Genomic DNA, 21745 nt, shown 5'->3' on the forward strand with positions numbered 1-21745 from the left:
AATAAAATTGCGCGATTGGGAAACAATGCTGTCGTAAAAAATCAAAAAAAAATATATAGGTCATGTAGTCAATCCTAAAAAATAACTACTCCATAAAGTACGTACGCTTTAAATTTGATCCTCCCCTCCCCCGCAATTTTCAACATCCCAACGTTATTGGAACTATACAACCGCTGAAAGTTATAAAGCTCTGGCTATTTTGGAGAGCAGTAAAAATTTAGTTGCAAGATTTTGAAGCAAAAAAGCGGGTACGTAAAATACAACCCTTTCCCGAGTCTTTGCCCCGGGAAAAAATTTAAACATAGAAGCTCACCAGAATTATACAAGCGCTGAAAGTTTTAGAGCTGTAGATAGTCTAAAAATTAGTGATAAATTGACATAAAATGTAATGGAACCAAATATTTTACTAAGTTTTTATGTATAAGAATATAAATAGTAAACCTCCATTTCTGAAAAGCCAAAGACAATAAACAACCGAATGTCGGAAGTAAACCAAAGTCGGTACTTGATAAATATTAATGCATGTAAACACTGGTATAGGGACATGTTGCGGAGGAAGCGTTGTCCTTTCCCTCAAAACTAACTTAAAGTTTCAGTTTTTTCTATTTAAATTTTAGCTGCGTAACTTTCTTAACCTTTCTAGGTCACTGTATATATATATATATATATATATATATATATATATATATATATATATATATATATATATATATATATATATATATATATATATATATATTGTCCTTTCCGTCAAACTAACTCAAATTTCAGTTTTTTTTATTTAGATTGGAGTTGCGTTAGGCCCCCCTTATATTCTGTTTCAGCAACTCCTTCCCCTCCCCCCCTCCCTCCCCCACCTTCGTCCTAACTTTCTTAATCTTTCAAGATCACTGTATATATATATATATATATATATATATATATATATATATATATATATATATATATATATATATATATATATATATATATATACACACACTAAAAAATAAAGGTAGAAATTTTTAGTTAAGGTAGGATATGAGATATACCCTTCGTAAGGTATAATTTTTTACCTTATAAGGTAGAAAATTATACCTTTAAGTTAGAAAATTGTATGACAAATAATTGTTTTTAATATAATTTTCTATCCTAAAAGGTAGAAAATTATACCTTACTAAAGGTATATCACATATCCTACCCTAAGGTAGAAATTTCTACTTTTTTTTTTAGTGTGTGTGTGTGTGTATATATATATATATATATATATATATATATATATATATATATATATATATATATATATATATATATATATATATATATATATATATAGATATATATATATAGATATATATATATATATATATATATAGATATATAGATATATATGTAAAAACTATTGAAGAATCATTTAACAACATTATTTTATTTAAATAATAAATAATAATATTTTGTTGTATAACAGTTTAATGAATACTTTCGAGTTTATTCCGTAAGCGCACATTCCGAAACGCTCCTTCCGTAAGGAACTGTTTCGCAAATATTCTTTCGAAATGATTTGTTTCGCAAGTTTCTTTTCGTAAAGAGCTATTACGGAATAATTATTATTTATTTTTTTTGTATAACGCATTACGGAAGGTGAATTTGCGAAAGAACAACTTCCGCAATAACAACTTGAAATACGGAAGATAAAAATGCAAAATTTTCGTAAGTTTTTGTTTACGGCGAACAACCCTAGTTTGGACGAATATTAAACTATTCAATCAACACTTAAAATGTTTCTTTAAGAGTTGACAGTCAGTTCAGTAAAGAATTTGCTGAACAAATCAAATGCAATACACGAATTTCAAAATGCGTAATGAAAGCTGTTATTTATTGTAGAAAACAATGTACTCTGCATGGTACGCTTGAAAATACACTGCGCAGTACGCTTGAAAATGTAGTTTAGAAATGTTGGTAACTTTCTTTAACTGTTTTATTTAATTGGAAATTCTAACAGTTTCATTCTCATTTCAGTATCATGTTTCTTGATTAGTTTGTAGCATTTGTAAAGTTGGAGCGTGTGAGAGCCAAAGATATTTTTACAGAAATTCAGCAAACTTTACATGACGACTTTAATTTGAATATTGAAAATATTAGAGACCAAGAATACTATGGTCCAGCATCAATTGCAGGTTCGTTATTAGGTGTATGAGCCCAATTTCTTAGCATTCAACCAAAAGTAATATACATCCATTGCGCGTGTTATAAACTGAATTTAGTTATTAGACATTCTTGCAAAACACCTGAAATAAGAAATGTCTTAGATATAATGGAGGAGTTACAAAATGGATGAAAAATAGCGTAAAGCAAACGGAACTTCTTAACTTGGTGTACCAAAACGAAAATTAATTTCACACATTACGTAGACCAAAGATTCCTACTAATATTTGTGTTACAAGATGGATTAAAAAATTTAGATGATTGGAAAAAGTTTTGTTTAGCTCATCCGTTTTTGATAATATTTTACGAAGTCATTTCTAAGAATCGGTGTGGCAATAATAATGAATAATCCAAATAGCTGCATAAGTGGACTGCTGAAAACAAACGTCAAACACTGCCTTTTCTGGAAGTGTTCGGGAGTTTTGATTTTATTATATCACTAGTTACACTACGTCGAACGATGTCGTGAGCCTATAGTTAAGTTGCAGGAAAAATCTAGTTATATATGCCTTTATATATACATTACATATGCCTTTAAGTGTGTTAAAACTCTAATATCAAAAATAGAAATGACGAGAATAGATGTAAATATGTTTGCCGAACGAATATATAAACATGCATCAATTCTTGCGAAACAAATCAAACGTAAAGCCAGTAATGCCATGAGTACACACAGTCCAACAATCTCATCGAGCGAATCCGCCCTTTGAAACGTTTGAAGACTATTTCAAAAGGTCTCTAATCATTCAATTTATAGATCATATATTTGTTGATTTGAAGGATAAATTTAAACCATCATATACAATTAAGTTATTGTTAAATTTTGTAGCTTCTATTATCTGCGTCAAAACTTAAGTGGAGCTATCTGAAATGATTCAAAAAGCTACGAATCATTATGTAAGTGATCTTCCTAACTCTAATTTCCTTGATAAAGAAATAACTATATGGCAAAAAATGTGACTAAGATGTCACCAGATTATCGCCCCTCAAGTGCAGCTAGTGCTCTTAAAGAATAAGTTTCCGTCAGTCAGATAAGTTTCCAAATATTTACATTTTTCTTTCCCTTTGATTTGTTCTTCCAGTCACTACCACAGAATGTGAAAGAACGGGAAGCGTAATTTGACGTCTTCATTTATACACAAGAGCAACACAAAGAAAGGAACAACTTTCTTCGTTGGTTTTAATGCACATTCACTACGATTATAACTTTGATTTAGATGTGGCCGTTAAAATGTTTGCAAAACTACATCCAAGAAGATTAGAATTTGTGTCCTTTCTTTTAACCATTTATCCATTAATTATCCATTTATTTTACCTTAAAATCAAAAATTACAAATTTAATTAAATTTACAAAGTTAGGTTCGGTGTCACTCATATAGTTAAAAACTAGTCAATGGAGTGACACCTTATTAAAATAAACAAATAAAATAAAAAAAAATTAAAACAAGGAAATAATAAAGTAAACTACATTAATACAAGTAATAAAAAAAGAAGTAATAGGAACATTAATATTAAAAAAGTTGGAATCAGAACAAAAATATAAAGGAGTGAGGCTCAGAAAAATAAAAAAAAGAGAATGAACGGATGAGATAAATGAGAAGAAAATTTAAAAGAAAACAAAAATTTTAATCACATAAGTTTAGAAGGATAGAGTGAGAGAAAAAAATGTTTGCAAAAAAATATAAAAAAGCAAAATAAAGGCAAACTTAAATAAAAATATATATATACATACACTACTACATGCAATATTAAAACCTATATTACGCATTACATAGATTCGTTAAACAGAAGTAAATATCAAGATATAGAAAAAGCAACAACAACTAAATTGACTGAGAAAAATGCAAAAAAATATCTACATTCAACATTTTTTATATACATAAATTATATACATAAATTCACGACAAAAACAATGTAAAAAATTAAAATTTTTAGTTTTCTTTTCTTTCCATAAAATTTTGGTAGAAAAAATTTTAGTTCTTTTTTATTATTTTCTATTATCGAAGACTTTTAACTTTGTTTTTATTTGTTTGGGGTTTTTTTTTACTTGTTCTTTATTTTTATTTATTTAAAACCTTTATTCTTGTTTATATACTTATCTTTTAAACTTTTATTACCAAATGTTTTTTGATTTAATTTTTCGAAGAAAAAATAAATCAAAAAAGTAAAATAATTAAGTCAAAAAAATAGATCTTTTTAGACGATTAGCAATTGTTGTAATTAATTGAATACTCATTGAGACCAAATGTTTGTTGTTTATTTATTTTTCATCAGTTACATTATATTAAAAATTGCGGCCAATTTTGTGTTTAGTTATGATATTTTAAAAAATCACATTTGAATTTTGTTTAAAAATACAGTTGGCCAAATTGCCTCTAAAACTTCCTCAGCTAAACAGATTTTACTATTATTTATAGTCAGCTGAGGAAGTTTTACTTAAAATCTTTGGACAAATATTTTTGAACATATTTCATGGAAAAATCATACTACGCTAATTAAAAGCTAAATTTCTAAAACTAAGTAAAAAAATCCCTGAAAGATATATACTACCCTTTTATGCATGGCTACTTTAACTATTGTAATATAGCTTGGGCAAGTATTTGCCTTTCAGTATAAAATAAAAAAATAAAACAAAACAAAGTCAGTAGAATTATATGTAATGTGCATAAATATGCTCACTTCAAGCCGTTACTCCAAGAAACTAAAGCTCCTAATGTCTAAAAGTTAAACCTGTTCTAAAACTTGTTGTTTATGTTTAAATATTAAAATGACATGCTTTAAAAATTCTTTAATTAGCGATTTTTAAAAATTAATCATATACTTAACGAGGTGCTCTATCCATAACTTTAATTTACCTAAGTCAACTATTAAAAAATTCGATTTAATTTGATATAGACCTAGTCTATGTAACATACATAAACTGTTTTAGAAATAAATAATAAATTGTTTTAAAAGTATAATTAAACAGTATTCGCTTGAATTAACAGACTTTTGTATTTTTAAGTAAAAAAAAAATCTATTTATAATTTTTACTTTATCGTATTTATTTATTCTATTGTTATACTTTATCGTATTTTATTGAAATTATTTATTAATTTGCTTAATATAATGAGTTTTTGTAAATTCATATCTGAGAAATTTGTAAAAATACTTTACGCCTACTATAGGATCTTGACGACAGGACTTTTGTCTTCTTCTTGTTCTCGTCGTTCTTTTTTTTATTTATATTTTGCTGATAAAACTTGTTAAATAGAAAATGTTTATAAATGACGAAATAACTATATTATTATAATAATAATAATAATAATAATAATAATAATAATAATAATAATAATAATAATAACAATAACAACAATAACAATAATAATAATAATAACAACAATAACAATAATAATAATAATAATAATAATAATAACAATAACAACAATAACAACAATAGTAATAATATCAATAATAATATAAAGTTAGGTATTTTTAATAACCAAATAAAAAGATATTCCCTTTCATGATACCTAAGTTATATTTTTCATTGGAATAATTTTATTATTTTTATTTCAGTTATTATCAACACAATTACAGCATTTTATCAATAACTTACAATTACAGTGTTATCTAGACATCTTTTCTAGACATTTTTTTTAATTTTAGTAATAAATTAAATGTTTACCATAATTTCATTTACAAGTGTAACAAATCAAACTCACACTTATATTTCACAATTATATTTAAAGTTCACTTATTGGGAATATTTTATGAATTTTGCATAAAAACTGACTATGACTACAAAAAGCTTGTTGCTGTATTCAACATGAGGTATCCATAGCAATCAAAGAAATACCTTTTTATAAATGAAACGCAGACTGCATATATTAGTACTAATGCCAAACTTTGTTAATATACTAATAATATTAAAATGTATGTATATATTTTTTTTTAAATTGGGTATTCTGTTCTACTAGGCTTTGGCCCCCATAATTTTTTAACTTTAATATAAAATATTAAATAAGTTTTTGTAAATATAATCGATAATGGAGACAGTAGCGCTATTTTTGCGGCGCCATTTTTAGAGCATTATGGGATTGACCTGGGTGTACTACCATAGTTTAAACACCCAGGTCAATTCCTTAATGCTCTAAAGATGGAGCTATATATTTATATATATATATATATATATATATATATATATATATATATATATATATATATATATATATATATATATATATATTTATAAAGTAATTGAAAAATTTTATATTCAGACATTTAATTTGTTACCTTAAATTAATTGTTACTTAATATAAACACTCATTAAGTATTTGCAATATATATATTTCTTTGCCTTCCCTGGCTTTACTTCGCTTTTCAAAATAAATAAAATTTATATATGTAAATAATTGGTAAAAACGGGCGAATTTACTAGTATAAAATATAAAGAAAAAAATTTTGACCTCTCACTGTCATTTAATAATTTGAGACTGTTTTCAGTTAATTTTCTATGAACAGTTTAATAAAGTGAGTATAATTTATCATACTTTAACTTTAATAAATGTATTAATTAATTTATATTTACATCAAACTTCAAATTATTGATATATTAATGAAGATTTACCAGATGTATCTTGATTAAATGTTGTAAAAGTAAAATAAATTAAATTTAAAAAGTAATTAAAAGTGTAATTTTCAGCATTAAAAAAAAACAGCTACCAAAACTAAAAAATATAGAAATCAGTGTGATATAGCTTTAATTCAGTTTATACACAACTTAACAACAATATACTTAAAAAAACAGTTGTGTCCACTATCTGGCCCACTCTGCAATAGTCCCTTATTGGACAAAAACAAAATTGAGGGACTTTTTTTTGGAAAGTAATTTAGTAAATTTAATTCTCAAATGTTACAAGACTAATTTTCCGTAAAGATTTTTTGTTATCGTCAATGTTGAACTGTTTACAAAAAATAATTAACTGACGTTGCATAAAGGAACAATCTTCTGCTTGATTTTTTCCTGACATAAAGCATAGGGTAGATTAGGGTAATATGAGCACCTCGGTAATATGCCAAAAGATTTAAAGAGTGAAGTTCAAGGTGCTTTGAAACTAGGGCCGTCCCGAACGGGGGTGTCCACCCCCCTACCACCATTACCAAAGCTGTTATATATGCATTTGAGTTGACACATTTAGCATTTGAGTAGGCAATTTCTAAAGTATAGTTGGCAAATGTCAAATATTAAGGACCTTATTTTTTTGGTGTTGACAAAAAACATATTCCCAATTACCCAGTGCTTTTTTATTGAAATTACCTAGTATAAAGTCCTAAAAGTGTCTTTAATTGCTTTTTGAATAAAAGCAAAATATAGTAAATATATGTAAATAAGTAATTTTTAATATTTTAACTATAATAAATATCTTTCTGTAATTTAAGTTTTATTTACAAAAATTTGTATTTTTATCGATTAAAAGTTAGAGTTAATAAAAATAACTAAAAAAAAATAACGAATTAATTTTTTAATGACAAATTTTGTTAATAACGAATCATTATACTTCACAAACTAGTTCTAATAATCAGGTTTGTATTTCTTTAATTGTTATATTTTTGAGCTAATTTTAAGTGCTCATATTATAATGTGGTCTCGGTAATATGAGCACTTTCGCTACATTTTTAAAATCTTTGTGGTTTTAAGAAAGAGTTTTAGGTGCCCAAATATCTAAGTGGATCATGAGAAGTCAACCCTAAAAATTGTTTATTCGCAAAAATTTTGGATTCAGCTTAATTATTCTTGAAAATATTCCAATTCTCGCTTAAGGTGCTCATATTACCCTAATCTACCCTAAATCAATGGAACAAAAGGAGTTATATACATTAACTGTGTTAATGTATAGTTTAAAATGGTTAATCTTTATGTGGAATTTTTTTATTTTTTGGTTTACTCGTGACGTCAAGTATTACGTTTTAAAATAACTATAGTTTTTTTTTCTTTTTCTTTTGAATAAAATCTGCATTAATCGTATAATTTTTTATTACTTTTTGCATATCGAACCATTTTTTGCATAGCCATATGCTGAAAAAAAGGTTTTTTGAATTCAAACTCAAAATCAAATTGAGGCAATTGAGTCTATTTGTAATTAATATTTAAAAAATGTTTATGTTGGAAGGATTGATTTTACTCACGGTTTTTGTTGTTTTTTTTTTGCTTTTTTGCCCTATTTCTTTTGGAATTTTGTAAACATTTAAGTTAAAAAGCAAATATCTATTACGCATAAAATTAATCATAAAGTTAATCAGTTAAGTAAAAATAAGTAGTTACATATAGTTATAATAAATACGTTAAGTAATTAAAGTTTACTAAATTTACATATTAAATAACAAAAACTAACAAGTTATTGTTATTAAATATATAATTTAAAAAGAAAGAAAAATAAGCAATCATCAAAAATCTATGCTGGAGATTTTTCATGGTTGTTTATTTTTTTATTTTTTATTCGCTTTGAACTTTATTTAAGCCCAGAATTTGTTAATTCACTTAAGTTTTCAGGAAATCTACCTTAAGATATATTATTTTAAGGATAAAAATATCAACTTGTTGTATGTTTACTTAAATCTAAATAAACTAAAAAGCGTAAGGCTTGGAAAAGTAACAACTTTTTAATAGTATTTTGGCATTATTAAATTTTTGAACTTGACATTATACATTTTAGATTTACTTTTAACTCATATTTTAAATTTTTTTCTTGTAGTAATAAGTAATTTTTGTTTCGTTCATTATCAAGTTCATTATCTATACTAGATGCATAGTAACATTCATGTAGCTTTACTTTTCTTTTTTCTTTTTTCCTTTTTTTTGTTTAGGTGGGGTTTGATCCACGGATCCTTTATTGCTGAGGCAAGTGCGCTACCACTACGCCACGGCTACTTGAAATTAATGTAGGACTTCCATAGTCTCATTAGATTTGAAGTTTTTTACAAACTTTGAACAAGATTTGAAAAGACAAAAACTTTATCTTAACGAAATTTTAAAAGTATAAAAATAATCTACGCGGTAAAATTTTATATCACAAACTGTTATTTTAAGTTTTTTTTAACACTGTTTAAATTTGTCAAATTAGCTTTAGTTTTTAGATGGTCTATTTTATCTTGTTATATAAAGCTATCCTATTTACTTACAATAAAGTTAGAAAATTTGCTATTGCTACATAAATTAAGATTTTATTTTAGTTATTTTTATTTCTTAAACAATAAAGTGTGAATTTTTTTATCTACTAAATTCATAACTTAACCTCAAAATGATTCTTTGGAATCCTTTGTAACTAAAATGGCTGCATCATTGAATAATTTACATGTTTTGAAGGCTTGTTTTGACTTCGCTCAAATCTTCCAAGATGCTCAGTCCTAAATACATAGATCCCCGTGTGGAAAGCATTTATAATATAATATAAAATATAAAATTATTTTATTCGACAAACAAAAAACACTTTTTTACGTTGCAATTGTTTTTGAACTCAATCGAACTAAATTAAGAACTATTTAATTAGTTTTCCGAATGGTGTGAAATTTTCAAAAACAAAAAACTCAACACGAATATTTATAACACAACAGTCGTATTATGCCACAAATAGTTCACATACAAAAATCGACAGTAGGAAGTATAGACTTTTCACGATTTCTTAATAACAGTATCAAGTACCATTTACTATTCAGATTTCCAATACATATTTTTATTTTTTTACATTGAATAAGCAAAGCGAATCGTATACAAGTTTTTTAAATACTATTGAACTTTGAATAGAGCAATATGTTATAATTTAAAATTCCCCTGGCAATCATAAAAAAACGACTTAAGCAAATCAAATCGCTTTTGGTTACTTAAATTCAATTGCAGTTTGATTTTTTTTTTTTTTTTAAAAAAAAAGTCCGTATCACTCTGAACTTTTTAAACATGAAAATTGTACAAAGTATATTTTAACTTCTTTCATCTAAGCGTGAACACGCACAGTTGCTAAACAGCTTTGAAATCTGTTTGTTACCTTGAGTTAACAGTTTGCTTATAATGAACCACAAAGATAGGTAAGTTTGTTAATTTGTAAAAAAAATTTGTATTTTAGCATTTATGCTTAAATGCTAAAAATTTATTAATTTTTATACGTACGTATTTTTAATGTTGCTTGATAAATTTAATCAAAAATAACAATTATAAAAACTAAAACTATCAATTATTATAAAATATAAAGTCAACAATTATAATTCACAAACCAATATAACAGTGTTTTGTATGTTTTTGTGTGAGCTTGATCTTTCTCTTTTTAAAACACAAATTTTATGAATTTTTTTCTGATCTTTTTTACTCATTTTTATTCTTACGAAGTCTAAATTATTCCACGCTAAAATAAAATATCGAAGCCTTCGCGTAAACTAAATCAAAGAAGCTTACACGTAAACATTTTTTAAAATATTTTTTTCATTCAAACATTTTAAATACCCCCGTTGCCATTATTAGAGGACTTTAAGTGTGTTGTAGATTTCATTTAGCGAACCAACGAAAAGAACATTAAAAGAATTACAGCGATAATTCCGACCTCTTTATTAATACCATAAATACAATTGTTGTTGCAAGCACAAAGCATGAATGGTATGACGAATAAAAAATGCAGTACATCCTGTGATGCTTTTTTTTTAAGTGATAAAAAAAATGAACCATTTAAAAATTTTGAGTATAAAGAAAGAATACAAGTATGCTTAATGTTTAAATTTGTTTTTAAAGCAAAACATGGATAAAAACGACACAAAAAATAATAAAAATAACGATCTATTTGCACAAAACCGAAAAAGCTGGTAACTAAATTTTTTACTCAGTGTGTGTTTGTGAGCAACTTTTAGAAAAATAAATAAACTAACAGTGAAAAACTTAGAAAAACAAAAAAAAAGTTTTTTTAAAACTAGACCAGTAGATTTTTGAAATGGTTTAAACGATAAATTTAAATTTTTGCAGGACTCCAAGAGCATCATCTGAAAAAAAGCAAAATGGTTCTAATTTAAAAATCGGAAAGGGTATAGTAGCTATTGATATATTATTTAGTCAAACAATCATTTCTGAGTTTCTTTTTTATTCTTTTTTATAACTTATTTAGATAATGGAAGGGTAAAAGTATATGTCAGAATTCGTCCTTTTTTAAAGGACGAAGGGAAGAACAATGAGATGGCTTTTGAGATTTCAGAAAATTCACAGGTAAAGTGAAAGTCGTTAATTTTCATTAGTTTCACGCGGAGTGTTTATTATACAATTTGTTAAACGCATTGCTCAGCAGGGTTTTTAAAAAGTAAAAAATAACAATTTTTAGGTTTTACATATTTGCTATTATTATTATAAGTTATTTTTATTATCAATATTAACTTGCTTGACTTTCTATTTATTTCATTATCAAATAAAGTTAAAATAAAAAATATATACTGTTTCAACATTACTTTTCAAATATATATATATATATATATATATATATATATATATATATATATATATATATATATATATATATATATATATAAACAACTTTAAAATGTATTCTACAAAATACAGTGCTCAATGTTTTTAAAAGAACAGAGCAATTATAAATTAGTAGAAAATCACTTAACAAAATTTTTTTTAATTTAACACTATGTTTCATCATTTTCTGATTGAATTTCATCATGAGTCTTTATTGATGAAACACAGTGTTAAATGAAAAAAATTTATGTTAAATGATTTTCTACTAATTTATATATATATATATATATATATATATATATATATATATATATATATATATATATATATATATATATATATATATATATATTAGTTGAAAGTCGCAGCAGATGAAAGAGGTTTTCCTGAAAAAAACTACAACTTTGATCACATTTTTCATCCTAACAAAACAAATGAGGAGGTTTTATTTTATATAAACTTTATATTTGACTTTAATTTGTTTATATGATTTAAGAAATTATATAAATTAACTAAAATTAAAAATTATTTAATTAACAGGTGGAGATTAATTGTAATTAACAGGTTGAGATTATTTGAATTAAAAATTGTTTAGGTATGCAAAGTACTCACAGAGCCTCTCATGCAGGCTGCAACAAATGGATTTAATGGCACGCTTATGGCATATGGTCAAACTGGCTCAGGTAGTTATTTAGAAAATGATATATGCGTAAGAGTAATTAAAATCTGTTTTACTTCAGTTTAACATTTCAGGTAAAACTTATTCGCTTATGTCGGACACCGGAATAACAAGAAGCTTAATTGATCGTTGTTTTGAGCATATACAAAAAGATTTGAAGCATTCTTATAAGGTATTTTTCAAATAAAAATTAACAATTTGAAAAGAGAGTAAATTTTTATTAAATATTTCCGAATGTTTTTATGTCGTATTTCAATGTACCAAATATTCATTTTTACCGCGTATTTGCAAGCTATATATCGCCTATTACGTTTTTCTCTCTTTCTTTTTTTAATTATTTAAACTGAATTTATCTCCTCACGGCGGAGGGTCAACTACAGTCAAGAAAGCATTTTTTATACAGTTGACTCTCGATATATCAAACTCTCAGGGAACCGGGCAGAAAGTTCAAGATATTGAGAGTTCGAGATATAGAGAGGATTTTGGCTCAAACGAGTGAGCAAGGGACTGGAAATAAAGTTCGAGATAGCGAGAGTCAACGGTAGCTCCAAATCACAAACCTTTACAAAGCAGCTGCGCAATAAAAATGCTAGTTTATATAAAATAAACATATTTTTTTATTGCTGTAATAAAAAAGTTGAGATTTCTTGTTAGGTAAACGTGTCCTACTTACAAATCTACCAAGAAAAAATATATGATCTTTTAAATAATCATGGAAAAGGTGAACTAGCAATAAGAGAAAATCCAAAAACCGGTATGTAAAAAAAATCTTTTTTGTTGTTGTAAAATATTTTCTGAAGATTCTTTATTTTTGATATTTTTGTATTCTTTAAATCAATATATTCAACATAATGCTGATTCAGCTAATTTAAGGAGTTTATGTTGAAAATATGACGGAATATGTTGCCAGAAGTCCCGCGGAAGTTATTGAGTTAATAGATAGCGGGAAAAAAAGATTAGTGTTTGCGGAAACCAAGATGAACAGAACGTCTAGTAGGTAGGCATATAATTGTTTCAAATTACTATTTTTTAATGTATTTTTTTCTTATTCTTATTTGCTCGTTTACACAAACACTCATGTTGTTGCTCATTTACTTATAATATATTCGTCTAACTTTATATTGGTTATCCACACGCACGTAATATTGATTTGTTTTCTTAAGTATGTTCATAAAGAGTGACGTTTAATAAAATACATATAGATCTCACGCAGTGCTGCAAATGACAATTGAAAGACAACTTAATGAAGATTTAAAAGAAAAAGAAAATCCAAGTGAGATAATTAATATAATTGCGCTTATTTTATTTCTTAGTTTATTTATTATACTTTTTTTAATTTGCTGATTTTAATCGGCTTGATTTATTAGGCTGATTTAATTAGCTACGTTTCTTAAGATATAAACTTTTTTTAACAAAAACTGATTTTATTTAGAAGAAATAATGACACCACTGCAGCCTTGTGTAAGTAGTTTTTTCTCTTGATGAACAATTTTAAATTTTGAAAACGCAAGACCATAATTTTATGATAAATTTAAATTTTTTGTAAGATTGGGGAAGAGGTAACGCTACTAATCAGGCCCGTAGGAACAAAAATTATATTGGAGGGAGAGGGGGGAGGGGGCAATACTACTGGGTAGGTCAAATACTTTAAAGGTGAATCAGCATAAAACCTTATGATTTTGCTTGCAATGTATGATAAAGGGAACTTTGCTTTACATTCTACTTGATTTAAAAGACAGAAAAGGTAAATCCACAGCTTTTTATGTTTGGGTGAATTTGCTAACATGTTTAAGTTGACATTGAATATCGTATTTGGAGAAGCGTCCAAAAACGTTTAAGCATGTTTCTTTCCAATCAATAAACCCTTTCGCAACTTCAACCATATTGATTGCGTCAGTCATGAATATTTTATAACATAATATGATTCAAGCGTTTTTTAGTTGTTGCTGATCTTTCACTTACGGCATTAGTTGCAGACATAACCAGGAAAAGCTTTGCCAAAATAACCACTTGAGGCATAAAGCACCTTTCACCCGCACTTAAGTTTTGTAAAAATGAAATTAATTCGTTCGCACTAACTGGCTGTTTCTTTCAGGTCACTGACGACTGTTTCTTTTATGTAGAACCTAAGATTTTGCAAATGAGCAATTAATTCATCTTTTCTAAAATCATTTTCAAATACCTCAAAAACGACATCGAGTTCTCTGTTACAGGATTCGCCGTTAAGTGCATTCATGAAAACTTGTTAAATATTTTGGTAAACAACCCAATCATGCTGATCAAAACGAGTTGTTATCGTTTAGCTAAATTATTAAGAGCTTCGTAATAAATCTTTTGATATATCTCCTTCAATGTTTTAGGATAGTACGTATTACCAGTATAATAACTTTCAATTCTAGCAGGACGTCTTTTTTTCCTTGGAATAAAAGGATCTTAAAGCTACCATCGTAATTGCAAGAGTTTGACAAGTTTCCAAAATCCCTCAAATGACTGATCATTTCTAATTGACGTCAGTGTTTTCACCGTATTAGAAGTTATCTGTTATCTGTTTGTATTAAAATCATTTTTCCCAAAAGACAACCAAAAAGAAAATCGAATTGCAGCATGTATATCATAACACCGCGGATACTCGCTATCATAAGCAGTTTCCTTTACATTTTCCAACGACCACTCCTATAAATCCATCAGCTCATCGTAATTTTCAATCATTGCTTGGCATGATTCTCCACGAATAGTCCAGCGAGTTTGACTGAAATTTATTAGAAATGAAATTCATTACAAATGATAGCCTCAACATTACCGTACTCTGTTGGAGCCTTCAAAACACGCAATGTTGCCTCTTTATGCAAATGAGAAATCTCATGAGCGCTATATTTATTTATGGCTTTTTTCCAATTAAACAATCCTTTAATGGTGAAAGCAGATTGCTTTTTAGAGGAAGAGATAGTATTTAAACGAATAGCTTTAATGCACGTCATGCAATACGCTGAATCAGTAAAAACGTCATAATAAAGCCTTGGATAGGTTTTGAACACTTAACTGAGAAACGGCGTATTACACCATTAAATCTCCTTTTGGGAAATGTAAAGTCTTTTGGCTGGTAAGATCAGTTAATATACTCAATCTGTCTTCTAAAACGCTATTTGATTCAATAGCATAAACTTTAGAGCTAAAATTCTCATTTTTCACATTAGCTTCTTTTGAAGAAGATGAGCTAAAGTGGGAAGAAAGTTAATTTAATTACGCTTTACATTTATGCTTGCTTTTCATTATTTTGCTTTTCCGTCCCTGACAAATACACAGACTACAGATTTTTGGATTATTTCTACCAGCACAGAAAAGAAGATAAATGACAAAATGAAATATTGATTAAGTGAGCACAAACCTTTTTTTAAACCAAGTAAGTTTTGTCTGTTTTAACTTCTTATCCATTTTACAATTTTACTTACCCACTTAAACCAACTTAAATACTCTATTACAATATTCACGTCTTACAACAATGCAATAAAATCTTTAACGTTGTGTTAGTAATATTGTAAAGGAGTTATTAATTTTGCTTTATTTGTTGAAAAGGTATCCTTGCGTAAAATAAATAATTCCAATTTTTTCTCAAAGAAACTTACGCCAAAAATACTGATAACAAATTAGGTCTCTTCTATTCTTTTTTTTCTTTTGATTTCTTAATTTGTAATCGCTTGCTTTTTCTAAAAACTAACTTCAAAGTTATCTATTTTCAAAATAAATAACAAATGCCCCTGCAGCCCCCCCTCCTCCCCGGTTGCTACGGGCCTGCTAATTACGTATCTTGGCTGCTTAGTAGATTAGAGAAACAAGTTTTGTAAATTTTCATCTTTATTAAAACCACTTTACTCTTTTTGTTTTAAATTCTTTATAAAATATTTAAATCGTTTAAAGTATATTATTAGTATTTACCACTTTTATCAGCTAACACTTTTTTGTTTTAGTTTTTAATCATTTATAAATTGATATTGCAATAAAAAAATAATAATATTTTCTATTTTGTTAGTTAATTATAGTTTTAATTACGTTAATCGCGATAGATAGTTTTCCATTAACTTTACACTTAGCAATATTTTTTTTGGTACTAAGGTGCTCCTTCCGAAACCCGGCGGAAAAAAAAAATGAATTTCAATTAATATTAAGAAATAATTATATATCCTTTTAAAGTTTAGAATAATTTAGTAAGCAATTGTTATATTAAAACAAATACTTACAAATCAAAAGATTCGTAAGTACTTATCTGTGTAGAGTTTTTTTTGGTAAAATATCTTTCAGGCTATTACGATGATATTCAACTCCTCAGATAAATTATTTCTGGAAACAAATTTATAGAACCAATAAATTTAAAACAGTTAAAAAGTTCAAAACCTAACCAATCAAATTTAAATTAAAAATTAATTTATTTTGAAAAAATTTATTTTTAGGACTCATCTTTTAGTTTGGATCTAGATTTACTTGGAAAAGGTGTTATTATTAAAGGAAAAATACACATGTAAGCATTTGATACTAAACATTTAAAATGCAATTTGCGCAAAAAACAAATAAATATTAAAAGTTGTTATTTAGATGTGATTTAGCAGGCAGTGAAAGGATTAAACGCACCGGTGTATCAGGCGAAAGATTGAACGAGGCTCAACATATAAATTCATCGCTCTTGGAGTTAGGGTAAAACGTAGATTTGATTTTTTACTTACAAAATGTTTTATATAATAACTTTTTTTTTTTCCCTTTACTTTTTTTCCAGAAAAAAAAAAAATGCTACTTATCAGTAGTCGTCGTCAAATTATAATCTTGCTCGAAACATTTGTTTGTGAAAGCATTGTTTTCTCTAACAATGCGTCAGCGGAGAATTAAGAGGCCTTTTTTGTGTTTCCAAAAAAATTGAATTTTAGATTTTAGTATGTAAAAACTTTCTGCCAAAAAGTCCTACTAAATACCTGAATATTTTTAAATGTTCTATTATTTTTGTAACCAGATTTATTGTAAACACACTCCACTGGTTGACGGATATTTATTTATAATAAATATAAAAAATACAAAATGTGGAAGACAGCCACTTGGCTCTCAGCTGATGAATAGCCATACACGTTTTATATTTGCAAAAAACTCATATATATTAAAACGGCGTTATTTTAATGTTGGGCAACAAGAATATTTACTTAAATAGTTTTAAAAAAATAATTTTTTTTCAAGTAATGTGATTGCTGCATTAGCTGATGAAAGTGCATCGCACATTCCTTTTCGAAATTCTATACTTACTCGATTACTACAAGAAAGTTTGGGAGGAAATTGTAAAACAAGTTTAGTGGTAAATTGATATTTAAATTTTACGACTGCATTTTTGTTGTACATTAAATAATAGTTATTATGTTGCTCTTATATTAAGGTTTGCATTTCACCTGCTTTTCAAGATTTACAAGAAACAAAATGCACTTTAAACTTTGGACAACGTGCAATGAAAGTTAAAAATACTGCTTATGTAAATATGGAAGTTGATTTCAAAAGTCTTTCTGATCAACTTCTTAAAAAACTTGAAGCAAAAGGTTAATATATATATATATATATATATATATATATATATATATATATATATATATATATATATATATATATATATATATATATATATATATATATATATATATATATATATATATATATATATATATATATATGTATATATATATCTTATGTAATGTGTAATTATTGCTGCGTGGGCATAATTTGAAAAACTAGTTTTTTCTATTTTTTTTTTAGACGAAGAAATTGATTTAATTCGCCGGCAGTGTAATGAAGAAATACAACTTAAGTGTAGCCATTTGCAAGAAGAAATATTAAGAACAAAACTAGATCACCGTGAAGAAATGAAACTGCACAAGAAAAATTTTGAAGATAAGGTTTACTTGAATTAATTTACTTAAATTAAATTACAATTGTTGTGACCATAAACATTCCGGTTTTCTGGTCTTTTTTTATGAAAAAAAATATTTATTGCCGTTATAGTGTCAACTTTTTGTCATTTTTGTTAATGTCGATTGACGTTTTGAATTTCAAAATGTTGAAAATGAAAACCGCCGCGATAGTGGCTCGTATTTTCATCCTCTGTTACTATTTCAATGAAATATTCGGAAGCATTTTTTTATTATTGCTATTATACTTTTATTGCTTTTACATAATATGTGTCCCCCTACTTAAGGGGGACACATTGACTAAATACACAAAAATAATCATTCGAGTATTGTTTTTATATAGTTCTGACTAATCAAATCAAAGTTAAATAATAGTGTCAAGATGTTGCTTTTTTTCCCCCTTTTTTCTTACCAATTATGCTTATTGGAATCAAACCACGAATCTCTAATCACTTCGCCAAGGCTGCTAAATGGTTTTGTTTTTTTATTTTTGTTTTAGGTACCCTAAGAAGATCTAACTGTCTAGTAGCTCTAAAAATGTTTCAAAATAAACTTTTCGTTTTTTTCGTTAAATCTAATTAGTGTAATTGATTTCTACTTGAAAATAAAAATAGGATTTATTCCCATTTAAATCTAGTATAAAAAATAATTTTTTTATAAAAAAATGATTAAATTTTATTTCATATACTATTTCAGTATTTATTAGCTGTCAAGCTTTAACACCTTCAACAAAGCCTTTAAAATAATACAGTTAGAAAATAGTTTTATAGAAAAAATAGTTTTGAAAAAATTTTTAACGACAAAAAAAAACTTTTTTATCTATTTAGACAACAGCGTTAAATAAAGAAATTACAGCTTTGGAGGAAAAACTATCTTTAAAAAAAAATGAAGTTGTAAGGTATGAAGACTACATATTAAGCTTGAATGATCAAATGGAAAATGAAAAACGTTTGGTTATAGCTGGAATTGAAGTTGATTCGGCACTAGAAGGCTTCTGTATGCCACAACATGTTAAAGTTTTAAAAAAAAAAGACATTGGAGGTTTTTTTGAAATTATTCGAATTTTAATACAACATATTAAAGAGATTGAAACAATACTTTCTAGCCAACCCAGTATAATGGTTTCCGCGCTGGAACGTCTGAAACGAAGTTTAATTGCCGTTAAAAATGAAACCAACCTTTTAACTGAAAAAAAAGATGTATTACTTCAGAAACTATTTGATGGAAAGGAAAATTTAAATGGTTTACTCAAAATCGTATCTGCATTTGATGAATCTTATAGAGGTATGAGTTTCCTGTTTTTTAATATTGATATTTTTAAAATAGTTTATAGGCACTGATGTGATGAAACGTTTGCTCCGAATGAAGAGTTTATTTTCTGCCCCACCAGTTTGTTTAAAAAAATAATAACAGATGTACTTACGAGTTTTAAAAACAAATATTTGCATAATATTCGCATTTGTTTTCATTTTCATTATTAATTCTTTTAACACTTAATATTTTAACACTACCGGGAGAGGTAATAATAAAAGAATTCGGTCATAAGTTAATTTAAACAAAGTTGTAACAAAATTAAAAAATGCAAAATTCTAGACTTAGCAACTAATGCGTTTATCAAGAAATAAATTGTTTTGATTTTTTTTGTAGAGCTTCATCAGTTGGTTTACAAATATTTTCTTAAAAGCTATCTTCAGAAAATAATCGCATTTGCTCAACATTTTTCTTACCGAATTGAATACTCTATTTTATCAAAGTTCAACAAGAGTTTATCAAACGAAATTGCTCAAATAAAATGTAATTCCACTTTAGAAAGTCATAATGAAGTAAATGAAAAAAGTACAAAAGATTCTTTTACTAAACATGGGGACAAAACAAATTTCACTATGAGAGATGTGGAAGTACAAACAATCGAATGCCCTAAAAAAACTACTAACAGTGTTGGTATACAAGTCAGTAAAAAAGATATTAAATCGGTAACTGCAAATCCCTTAAGCTGTGTCCCTTTCTCTGTTACAACATCTGAAAATACAAGTTATAATAACGTTAACACTTTGAACGTATTGGAGCCAGTTACCTTTTTGTCACCTAAAAGAGTACTTACTACAACAGTGGAAAACCAAGAAAAAATAGTCACAGAGATTGCAACGGAAGATATACTAGATAACCCACTGTCTATAGAAGATACAAAATCTATATTTTTAAATTTTTCTTCCACACTTGATAGAATTGAGGGTCTTGTTCAGAGTGATCGGAAAACAAAGTTGGATTCTTTAAAGTCAAAGCTTAACATGTATTCGTCTAAACCGAACTCCGGCAAACCGTCTTTATTAGGTTTTGGAGAATCTTCAGTTACTGGCAATAATTCTAAATCTTATACTGAATCTTTTAACTTATACATGAAAAATCGCAATTATGAGGATGATATGACAAAAAATTACCGAGAAGAAACAAATGGTGACTTAAGAAAACTCGTTTCAATTGAAATGGAAAGCAAAGCATTGCAAAATAATTGCAAAGCTTTAGAAATTGAAATTGAACAGGTTCGTAAAGATAATCATGAGTACTTGCAACTTTTGCAAGATTTATCTCACATTAATGTATTTACTAATCATTTATCTGATGTCAAGAAACAGATACAGCAAAAATGTGACCGAAAACCGCAAGCTACACAAACCGATGATACATTTGATAAGAAAGAACCAAATAAATTTAACAACAGTCAAAAAATTACAGCCCACATCAAGCCACTTCAAAGCAACAATAGGTCTTATTCTCCTGGTAGTTTTATTAATTTATCATATGACATGAGCGAAAATGATACCTTGACAAACATTTCTACTGTTTTTGAAATATCTGACCAAACTTACTTACATAAAAATCAAAATGGGAATTCTAGAAGAGCTTGGGATATAAAATCTCCACCTAGAGATAGTCTTTCACCGATACCAAATAATGAAATCGAATTTAAACAAGCAGCACCCCCATATCTGCAAAATGTATTTTCTAGACTGCGGAATAAAAGTACTGATGAATACAAGCCTCCCCGAGCCCGTCCTACAACTTGGTATGGTACTAACCATTATGATGAAAACCTTTTAAAAGACAATAGTTTAAATTTAGATGAATATGACTTTGAAATTAACAGCAAAAATAGTTGGCTTCGAAATGGACGAAACACAAACGTATAAAAAATTGCTGTTAAACTAACAGCCGTAGCTTTAACAAACAGAGCTTGGTTCTTCTAGGTCCAATATAAATATTAAATTACTTCCCTTATTTGTTATTCTACTCTTTAGAGTTAACAAGTATTGTAACAATAAATAGATTTTAAATTATTTTAAACACTTGTATAATAATGTATTTAGTACTTTTATTTAAAAACATTTTGAAATAAATTTGTTACAATTACCTTTACAAAATGAAGTGCATACATTAGAGTAGATTAAGGTAATATGTGCACCTTAAGCGAAAATTAGA

General features: G+C 26.9%; 1 protein-coding gene and 1 long non-coding RNA gene across 7 annotated transcripts; one reads left to right on the top strand and one right to left on the bottom strand.

Moving 5' to 3' along the window:
• Positions 1–1387: 1387 nt before the first annotated feature.
• On the bottom strand, positions 1388–10609 carry LOC136078149 (uncharacterized). Its single transcript, XR_010637569.1, has 2 exons — positions 10432–10609; positions 1388–3499 (listed from the first exon to the last, which is right to left on the bottom strand). It is a non-coding gene; the product is annotated as an uncharacterized LOC136078149 (long non-coding RNA).
• On the top strand, positions 9974–21687 carry LOC100211316 (kinesin-like protein klp-20). 6 transcript variants are annotated; one of them, XM_065793198.1, is made up of 19 exons: positions 10000–10245; positions 10708–10807; positions 10940–11010; positions 11168–11226; positions 11307–11404; positions 12015–12101; positions 12255–12342; positions 12413–12510; positions 12993–13092; positions 13212–13335; positions 13541–13611; positions 13771–13799; positions 16784–16851; positions 16926–17024; positions 17553–17667; positions 17746–17902; positions 18117–18256; positions 19096–19552; positions 19916–21687. In XM_065793198.1, the coding sequence occupies exons 2-19, from the start codon at positions 10805–10807 to the stop codon at positions 21454–21456; spliced, it is 3405 nt and encodes a 1134-aa protein (XP_065649270.1). In that variant the 5' UTR covers positions 10000–10245; positions 10708–10804; the 3' UTR covers positions 21457–21687. The 6 variants fall into 6 exon arrangements, with proteins under 6 accessions (XP_065649273.1, XP_065649270.1, XP_065649272.1 ...); XM_065793199.1 differs by having other exon boundaries at positions 10134–10245; positions 10697–10807; XM_065793200.1 differs by lacking the exon at positions 10708–10807 and having other exon boundaries at positions 10030–10245.
• The last annotated feature ends 58 nt before the right edge of the window (positions 21688–21745 follow it).

This window comes from Hydra vulgaris, chromosome 03 (assembly GCF_038396675.1).
Source record: "Hydra vulgaris chromosome 03, alternate assembly HydraT2T_AEP".
NCBI classification, from domain to species: domain Eukaryota; kingdom Metazoa; phylum Cnidaria; class Hydrozoa; order Anthoathecata; family Hydridae; genus Hydra; species Hydra vulgaris.